Source organism: Morone saxatilis, unplaced genomic scaffold (genome assembly GCF_004916995.1).
Source record: "Morone saxatilis isolate NCDOM2014 unplaced genomic scaffold, NCSU_SB_2.0 Contig7, whole genome shotgun sequence".
Lineage (NCBI taxonomy): Eukaryota > Metazoa > Chordata > Actinopteri > Moronidae > Morone > Morone saxatilis.
In genome coordinates, this window is record NW_023340246.1 from 4,161,035 (window position 1) to 4,171,314 (window position 10,280).

Genomic DNA, 10,280 nt, shown 5'->3' on the forward strand with positions numbered 1-10,280 from the left:
CAATTCTTATTTTCAGGTGACTATACACCAATGAAAACATACCTATGAATATTATATTCCATTTCTGCCAATATATCCTCCTAAATGTTACACACTGGAGGCTCTATCTATGCTGCTGCCTGCTCTCATAGACCGGCTGTCATGCAGGTAAACAAACAGACACATATGAAGACAGACAGACGGACAGAAGGGGACAGATGACCCACCGGAGTGTTAATGTGGCCAGACGCAGAGGGAGTCCAACCCTGGCAGCCGGGGCTTCTGGGGGCCACAGATACCTGGACGGGGCTACAGGCCTGGTTGGAGCAGGAGAGAGGAGACAGCACGTCATCATATCTGTGGGACCTTAAACTGGCTGACAACCTTTTTCATATGAAAAGTTAGTCAAATTCATTTTTGGTGGTGGACTGAAACATTTAAACTTGTTTTATATGATTTGTTGGCCACCTGGGGGCAGCAGAAACAGGCTAAGTTGATATGGCTACCATGTTAGCTAGCTAACAGATATGGCTAGCTCACACATCCAGAAAACACAGAGCAACCTTAGCATTCATTTGGAGTCGTGTTTCTGGCTAACTTGCGAATCCAAAATTCAGTCTTCTTTTAGCTTCACCAGCTTTTGAGAAAAATACCTGACTCTTCAGCTGCTAAATGCTTTGGTATGTTTTACAAGCTAGATGCTAGCCTTGTCTGTTTGTTGTTTGGTGCTGGACAGGTGGTTTTTAAGGGTTTTGAGAGTGATAAAGTTGAGTGCTATAAAAGCAAAGCAATGAGCTGAAAGACACTAAAATGCTTTGTAGAGCTGAGGGGAACTGCTGATTCTGGTGATGATTCTCTGGAGGTGTTTGCTCACCTGTATCTCACAAAGTTTGTCTGTTAGCGTTAATGCGTTACTGTTAATACGATGATGTGCTAAAATATTAGTAGCTTTGTTTAAACTTTTTTAAAGAAAGCTACCAATATAATGGCGAGTAAGTAAACCCACCTTAACTTAAATTTTCAATAGTGTAAGTTTACAGCTTAAACTCCAACAGGAGGCTACTTCCCATGGGCGTAACCAAGGTATAGACATTGGGGAGGGGGTCCAAATGAGAGCACTCCAATAGATTTTGTGCATTTCCCATAATTCTTAGTTCATAGTTTTGAGAACTATACATATTGACATTTGAATTCACATTTAAAGGAATAGTCTGTGATTCCCCTGAGATAGTGGCAGCCCCTCCATCTGTTTTGGTTGCTTGCTGTTTACGGTTTACTGACATTAAACACACCTACCAATTAGAATTATACATTTTCCAGTAGTAGCGAATAGGATAGCTTCATATTCTTACATATTCCCTAGTGGCTTTTTAGAAATAAAGTCGAAAAGTCACCAAGCTAGCAACACTGAACGAGGGTGCAACCAAGACGACTCACACTTAATGTTTTCCATAATAAACAGAAATAAATTGAAAATAAACAGGAAGTGACAAGAGACAGCAAAAAGAGATGCGAACATATTATGCCCATGCAAGTCAATTTGCATTGGCTCCCTGTTAGACTCCAAACATACAAATAAAATACAAATAACTGGAAACATAGATTCTGTCCTCCTTGCATCAGCTGAATTGGCAGGTAGTTACAACTAATCCGTTTATGGCTTTTGATTCTGTCCAGTTGCTGTAACAAACAGGCCAAAAAATGCATCCAAAATGACACACATTAAATGATCTCTTCCTGTGTAGTTGTTCCCATTCCATCTGTCCTATTTCTTCTCCCACTGCAACCCTGAACTCTCTGAACAAAGCACATGCTACTGCATTCCTACCACCCCATCGCACAGTGCAGACAGAAATAGACGGAGAAAAAATGTGTTGAAAATGCACTAATATCCACAAAACACAACATGAGGATGGTCCACTGCGTTAACCCTGGAGTTACATCGAGTGTGTGTAGATCAGAAAAAAAACGTGCTGGAGCGAGTTCAACGCTGTGGTCAGGCATTTCAAGCCACAAGCTGCCAGCAGCCATGACACACAAATCAAACACTGCTCCACTAGCAGCACTGACCCACAATTCAACCCACACTCTCGCTTAGGACCAAATCAACATCTGTATTATCTGAGAAATGCAATTTCTCATTTTTTTAAGTTTGAAATAGTCCAAGGTGGGCATGGATATGTGTACATCCAGTCTTACACTGTGGCTGCCCTTTTACAGGCTGGTGAGAGTCTAGTCTCCTTGGCGGAGTGAGCAAGTCGACAGCTTACTCCCTCACTGTCACAAAGCATCCATTTACAGGCTCAGTTGTACAGGGTAAATGCGGGTCACCAGTGAAATGTGCTGCTTTGTGATGCATAAACATAAACTCATTGGCCTGTTAGAGGAGTATCAGTGTGAGGGCGCTGGGTAAGGAGGACCTCTGAAACACCAACAACCATGTAACGTGAAACCCCGGCATAGAAACTCCAGTTAAACAAGATAATGTCCTTTGAGATATTTAGTAGGAAAAAGAACGTGGATAAAGTCGTTTTCTGTACCCATTTAAAGCCTGATTTCATGGGAAAGATTATTAAATTTAGCCAACAGGAAACTGTGACATTTGCAAGGTAAATTTCTGTAGTCACACATGAAAATCTACGCCAGACATTTAATAATTCACGCTAACAAGGACCGTGCTGTCTCATTTCATAGCTCTCAAACAATTTCAGCCCTGTAAAACACTGCCTGCTTTCAGAGACAAACTCAAACGCTGGGAAGTAAACAGGTACTTTGTGCCAAAACTCAATGTGACTTCAACAAATCTCTGACATTAAGGCATCTTTTCAAAATAGATTTCAGCCTGCAGACAGCATTTAGGCAATAACAAATCATTAAAAAACTGTTTCAATTCAAATTGGAACTAAACCACTGGCTGGTTAACCACATCATTATCCACCCACAATGCACCAGTTAATCATCTGGTCAGTAACATGAAGCATAAAAGTGATAATAAAAACCTATTGAACCTGTGCCATATTATCAACTGGATGTGACACTTTGTGTTTGACACATGTTTTACTAATACTTAATACAATATTTTGCGAATATGTGAAAGACACCTGTGTGCCAGTACCATCACAGCCCCAGACTCCTCACAGTCTGAGAGCGGCACTGCTGCACCCACCTGATAGAGATGCTCTGAGTGGATCTGCCAGAAGCTGCTGGGGGCCGACTGGCTGAGCGGACTGGGCCTGCTCGGGCCAGGCCCGGAGCTGGAGTTGGACCTTGGCCTGTGAGCTGGTGGGATCTGGAGGCCTGAGGCTGGAGGAGAACCGCAGGAGGCCCAGCTGAGATGAGAGGACGGGGCCTGGCCCAGAGCCTGCTGGGAAGGAGCTGGAGTGGAGCTGGTGTCCACGGTGTCACAGGAGATCTTGGTGTAGTAGAAGTCCTCTTCTCTCTGTGACTGATCTGACCCACTGCTGTGTGTGTGGTAGGGGTGTGTATGTGTGTTCGGCAGATGGAGGGACAGACCAGAGTAAAAAGAGTGAGTTGTTTGTTTGGAGCGTTAGTGAGTGCAGCACTCATTCTGGCCCAGATATAAAATCTCAAAAATGTTTCATCACGTCCAATAACTAAGTCAGAGCTCTTCCACAAGCTGAAATTTTTATTCCCTCTTGTTTTTTTAATGTTGTTTTGCAGCTCAGAAATCTTCTACAGGGCTAAACTGTCTGGTTTTCACCTCATCCCAGACTACAACGGAGGAGGCTCCAAAGCTGAAAACCCAGAATGTCCAACTGATAGAATTCCTTGATATTTTCACCTCTGTAATAAAAGACACACCTCAATAAGTCCTTCATATTCTAGAAACTACATAACAACCAGGAGTCTGCAGTGATAGATATCAAACCTCAGGACTTTGTAGGTACAGACTGAAATGTATCTGTAGCATGTTGCCATCAAACGTCCTGAACTTGTTGACAAATTATTTAAACAGGCAATTCCTGAGATAATCTAAATTATGCTTTTTTAGAAAAGAAAGTTCTTGTATGACTGCTTGCGTTTACGGTGAGCATTTAAGAACGTTTTTATTTCTCAAAGTAAGGGACTGTACAACATTTTTTAGGAGGCAAGGATATGGTCTAAGGTTCCTCACCCCAGATATAAAATATATGTCATTTCATCCATCCTTTAAAAGATTGAATGCTTAGAAAATGTGAGGTGTGGGTAGCCAAAAAGTAGTTACTGTAGTAGTTCTCGGATAAACAGGACACAGGCTTTGTTGTGTTTGCTGCTTCTTATTTAAGATATTGGGGGGTCGTGGCCCTGTTTTATTTTTTTGTTAAAGAAGAGGAGGTGTCAAAATACTATAATTACCCTGGGCAGGACATTTCTTTCTAAAAACGTGAACCAAACGGTTACCAATCATTTTCCTACAGTCCCTGAGTTATCATGTTGGCATCTGTAAACCTTTTTTTTTATCAGCACCAGTATAGACGTTTTTCACAGCAGCCATTTCTACATAAAATAGTAGGAGTAAACACAGGTGTTTGTGCTGGCTCACTGGAAAGGCTCTGCTACACTAAACAGAACAAAACTTTGATTGGTATCATTGGTAACGCCTGTGTTTACCCTACTATTTTATGTAAAAATGACTGCTGTGAAAAAGGTCCACTGAAACATCTCAAACAATATCCATCTGTAACAGACAAGCAACTGACTGTATGTGTAAATCTAAAGTATTCCAACTCACCCCAGATGCAGCACACGGATATGTCTTTTTATTCCGACTGAAGACGTTAGCACCTTGCCACAACTGGGCCACAGACACTTATACACACCTCTGAAAGAGCTCTGTGAGAGAAAGAACACAGCACAGATAAAGTACAGGACAGAGGGTGGGACAGAAAACAAGGAGAGACAAAGTACAGTGAGAGAGACAGAGAACACAGTCTCAGTCCGTCATACCGTACTTCCTTTGCCCATTATAGGTTACCACCATATGGTGCTGACACAAAGAGCTAGGTACCTTTGGCTTTTTGGCATTAAGCTCCTCTCCCTGCTCCAGTTCCATATGTAAACCTTCGTCAGGGCTGCTGTCCATTTCAGTGACTGACGGCGAGGGGGCGGGGCTCACATTGCCGTGGTCCCAGCTCCAGTAGCCGCTGCTGCCGCTGTCAGAGAGCTCGCCGCCGCCACACTCCATGTCAGCTGGTGATGATGAGCCAGCTGGAAAACAGGAAGATTCAAAGTTAGAGAATGAGAATGACCTATTTACTTGCAATACTGCAAAGATGTAAAGTGTAAACATACCATGATGGTTATTTTCCCCTTGCAGTCACTGTGGGAATGTACCTTATGGTTTAGATGTAAAATATGCTCTGTTCCTTTGTGGTTAAAATAGACACTGTGCATTTGGGACTGCTGTCTCTGCCCAACCTACAGAGAACAGCAGGTGTCCCACACTGGTGCCAAGGTTGTGATGTGTGTCTATTTATGACAGTTTTACCATCATTTCAGCCAGTCTTTACTAAATATTTGCTCTGTTGCCTGTTTATTTGAATATTCTTTTAAACATTGCCAAAAAAATTTAATAGCAAGTAATCTATTTTTTACTCAGGCAAATTTTCTTGTACTTTACATGTCTTTAAAAAGGTGGTTGCTAACGGTCATATTTAACATAAGCAGGAGTAACGGAGACTTATCTACTCATCATAGTCCACCTCAATCTAATGACAAATAGCTTGGTGGCTAATGTTAGCCAAATCTATTTGAGTAAACTTTAGACAGATATTGTCATTACTGAATTGGTTTGCTGGGGAGAGCACACCTCCCTGCCCTTCCATGTACATACATGGACAAGTTTAAGACAAGGAGAGTGGCAGCAGCTTTATGGTTGTTGAACAATCTCAGTGAGGAAAATGTTGTACTCTGAGGATTCTGTCACAGTGCTGTTCAGTATACCACTTGGCATTCAGAAGCAGCTGTAGGAGCTTTTCAGACTTGTATATGTCACTCTTCTGTTCACTGATCATGCTCACTGGATCAACACTCGTGTCTTATAGCAACATAATTCAGTGGACATTTGTTTAGCAGTTGCAGAAACAAGGGTGGTGCATTCTTTCCTGAACTGTTGGCCCAGCAGCAGCTTTTCATGGAGCTTCTCAGAGGCTTTGGCTAGAGTTTGTTTGGTGGCACATGCAGTTCTTAGTCAAGTACATCGATTTTGAGCAATCCGAGGGGTGTCTTGATGTTCTCAAGAACCTTCCTCATCATGAAGCAAGAAAGCAAGCTCCTCAGAATGGATTGAAGCTCTTGCCGAGAAAGGCAATGGTTTGAAAAGCTTCAAGAAAAAGCTTGTTGCTTGGCTTTAAAAAGGGGGTCATAGCTTGTAGCTTGGCGTTAAAAAGGGGGTCACCAACAGCCTCTCTGACCATCATATACAATGCTGAAGTTGGCATCTTGCGCTTCCTTGTGGCTGTCAATAAATCTTTGAACAGATGGCCATACCTCCATGGCCTGCTCTGCCACTGCCAAGTCCTCCACCCACCTGTGAGCACAGAATTTGTGTGGGAATGTTTACGTTTTTGTGATTTCAATGAAGTCATCCCATTTGGTTGGTGTAGCATGAAAAGGCTGCCAAAGGGTGCTTAGGCTTTCACTTATCTTCCATCCAGTTTCCTTCTCGCCATGTTGAGAACTCCCATGCACAGTATGTAGACCAGTTTCCTAGGTTCACTAACCTTCTAGCATTTGGGTAATCATTGCTCCTGCACTCCTCAAATAATCAATACACTTGGGTCATACATGAATACCTGTAAAAGCTTGTTTGGATCAAGTGGAAATTCTTTCAACAACATTCTCTGTTTGGGTGTGTCCAATAAACCAGGCAATGCAGGACCAACTTCTCTTCGCTCTGACTCCAGTAATGAACAACTACATCCATCTTCTTGGTCTGTGTAACTTTATTGAGACACTCATGAAATGAGATGTGTGGCAGACTGTTTGTCTGATGTATTTCAATAGCTTCTCTCAAAAATATTGTGCCTGACCAAGACAGATCAGATACGCTGCTTTGCTTGCACCACACTAGAATTTCTTGGCAACCTCACTGTAAGGAAACGTGAGGAAACAGTGTAGGCAAATCTGAACATAAAGAGAAATGGGGAAGAGACATGTTTAGCTCCCAGTGGATCTCTGCTTCTAAGATAGTTTCAACTTTAGGTTCAACTTGGGGTGAAGTCGCAGTCTTAAAAGTGGATGTTTGGACCTCTCTGTTCCCTTGACTCTCTGCCACTGTTGTCTGCCTGCCAGCTTCAGAATTTGGGTGGGAGGCTGTTGTCATTTGTGGCCCACTGACTTGAGTTGACGTGACTTTCTTGTGTCCCTTTCCTTTAGCATGGCTTTTAACAGCAGCCATGCCCATGATGCCCACATCAAATGTTTTCTTGCATGTCTTGCAGTAGCTTGGGGTGTACATCACCTGCCACATGTCCTATGCAGTCCCTGAACTCAGGATTGGCCTTCCATTCCTCCTTAAACTTGACATTCTGCCCTGCCTCATTCACTTCTATAATTAGAAATCAATAATCTGACATTTTCTATTGTCACAGCAAACATTCAAATAGAATAGCAAAAAAAGCTATTCTACCAAGCTAGCAGAATCTCCAGGCTGAACCATTTAAAAGGAACACCCAGTGAAACTGCAAAAGACCCAGTACATTTAAAATCCATTGATCATTTAAAATCAGTAGCGTTTATGAGACGTGTTAGCTCACTTTAGTGACGCGCTTGGCTGCTCGTCGTCTGGATCTTAAGTTATCAGAGAAACAACCACAAGAGCCAACGTTAGTGGCAGCTCGGCTGGCAGCCCCACCGCAATGTCCTTTGTCTGCTGAACAGCGTTGGTGAAACACTGATTTTCAAGGTGAAACTACTTCATTCAGTGTTTTTACTGGTTTTAATCACTGGGTCTGTTTAGTTTGGAGAGGAGACCTCTGCAGATAATTCACCAATTAAGCCATCAGTTACAACTTATAACCTATAACTTATAACCCTTTCCTGTATAAAGGATCCTTTGTTAGAAAGTGGTATTGAAAACAGCAGGGACACTGGTGAATGTGTGTGTTGGTGAGGTGAGACAGACCTGGTCCAGGATCTGTTTGTGGAGGACTCTGGACAACGGGGCTGCAAGACAGACTGGTCAGAACCATGGCTGCCATGATCTCATCCATCTCCACTGACTCTGGACTGCGGAAACTGGAGACAACATAAGGGAATATCATTAGACTCTAGTGTGATGAAGTCCACCCTCACACACTCATATACTGTGACCTCTCCCTCACCTGTATGGTGGTGCCTCTCCAGTAGCTGACAAGTTGCTGGGGTGCATGGTGGGTCCCATAGTTCGCAAGACACCCAGGTTGCTCCAGCCTCTCTCAGCCTTCTTCTGCGGCAGGTGAACTGATGTCTTGTTTTCCACGAAAGCTTTCTCAGCCTGGACACAGCTCTGCGTATAGACCTTTAGACAGAAGCAATGAAATAATGAGCTGCGAGTTAAAAACTGCAACAGTCTTCAAAGACTACACTTCCGGTCAGTAAATTAATGGAAATTGACAGAGTAATTAATACTCTGTTCAGGCCTTATTTGGGTTAAGCTGTTTACATGATGCCCTGAAACTGTGTTTCACTGTTGCATGAATAAAGCAGTTAAGAGAATATTTCCTGTCCATCTGTGGCGTCCTGGCTGCAGACAGCACAAGCTGCCAGTATGGCTATGTGAAAAGGATGTGGATGCCAGCCTCTGACCAGGTAGTTCAATATGTTTAAGACGGGGGAGGGGGGGGGAATAATCACCCATTTGTGGAAGCTCTGGATGGAGGAATGGATGCATAGATGATGATAGTAGAGATAGAGGTTATATAGAGGATAGTGTTATGGCTTTTGATACTACAATAAAATTAAACTTTTATCATCTCAGTTACCCTGAATGGGAGTCTCGTCCCTCTCCGTCTACTCACCAGAGTCTGCTGTCTGTCTGGCCCATTGCTGTTGTGTGTCGTTGTAGAGACATGGGCCTGTAGTCCTGACGGGCAGACAGCCGTCCCGCCTGGCCCTGATCCAGGTCTGTCCTCTGGTCCCATAGCTGCCATGGTGCTGCTGCACACAGTGAGGGGACTCAGCACAGCGTCACACCTCCCTGCAGACAAGACACCAGGGACAACACGAGACTTGTAACAATCAAAATAGCTTGCTGCATTTTCAAATGTGGTGGAGTGCCCCTTTAAACTGCTGTTTAAATCACCTTTATATTATTTAATATTCCACATACATTTCTTGAAGTAACTTTTGTTGTCGTGTCTGAACATCTTTCTTCTTCAAAGCAATAGGCGCTGTAGGTTAAAGGTTATTTTAAACTAAGAAGAATGTATTCTCAATGAACCAATGGCACCAAATGATAAATATTATGCTTTCTCTGATGAATAAATGTGTTTATCCAAACAGAAGGCAGCTTTGCTGACTAGTGAGTGTTGGCAAACACTCGTGCACTCATTCCATCTTGCATCTCTCTGCCTGACAGTGCAAAGCAAAACCACCACAGGGGATTTGGAAATTATTGCAAGAATTTGAAGTGAACACAGACTTGTGTGGATGTAGATAGCGGCTGAACCAAAATCTTGCTATAGTTTTGTTGTGACTGATAACGTGTTCCGGAGACGAAATCTGACGTTGGGTGCATTCACTGTGGCCTGTTGCCCATAAAGGTAAAATGGGGGCAATGCTGCATTCAGGGCACATGGAAATAATGTTGAATAAAGCATTCATTGTCTATGATTTATTATTTTCCAAGTATTATGGCAACATAATTATGGCAAACTAGGCAGTCAACCTCAAATACCAAGTTGAGTCTGATTGATCCTGACCAGCTATAAACACACCAGGGCTCAAATTGAAGTGAATAAATAAATAAATAAATAATAGAGCTGCAGGAATCTATTAGTAGCAAAAATGCCAAATATTTTCTGTCTTTTCTCAGTTTCTTAATATTATACATTGAATATTTTACTGTTGGACAAAAAAAAAAAAAAAACGATTTTAAGATGTCATTTTGAACTCAATAGTGTGGGCATTATTCAATTCAAAGTCTGCAGTCAAATTGAAAAAACAATCAAGAGATTAATTTGTCATAAAAATATATATTTTTTTTTACCTGCAGCCATAAACAATAATAGCAGTAATAATAACAATGCTATTATGGTTATGGTAATGATTATTATTTGTTTCTATTACTATACAATATAATTATTGTTGTTGTTATTATT

General features: G+C 42.2%; 1 protein-coding gene across 3 annotated transcripts in view; it reads right to left on the bottom strand.

The window, feature by feature from the left end:
- znf395b (zinc finger protein 395b) overlaps positions 1-10,280 on the bottom strand; it is a 14,169-nt gene that overhangs the window by 2,544 nt on the left and 1,345 nt on the right. For 2 of the 3 annotated variants that reach the window (XM_035678754.1, XM_035678756.1), the window contains exons 2-8: positions 8,979-9,157; positions 8,304-8,479; positions 8,105-8,217; positions 4,988-5,187; positions 4,712-4,812; positions 3,146-3,440; positions 207-296 (exon numbers count right to left, since the gene is read on the bottom strand). In XM_035678754.1, coding sequence (XP_035534647.1) covers positions 207-296; positions 3,146-3,440; positions 4,712-4,812; positions 4,988-5,187; positions 8,105-8,217; positions 8,304-8,479; positions 8,979-9,110 — 1,107 coding nt within the window. In that variant the 5' untranslated portion in view covers positions 9,111-9,157. The remainder of the gene's footprint in view (positions 1-206; positions 297-3,145; positions 3,441-4,711; positions 4,813-4,987; positions 5,188-8,104; positions 8,218-8,303; positions 8,480-8,978; positions 9,158-10,280) is intronic. The other variant, XM_035678755.1, reaches the window with a different exon arrangement.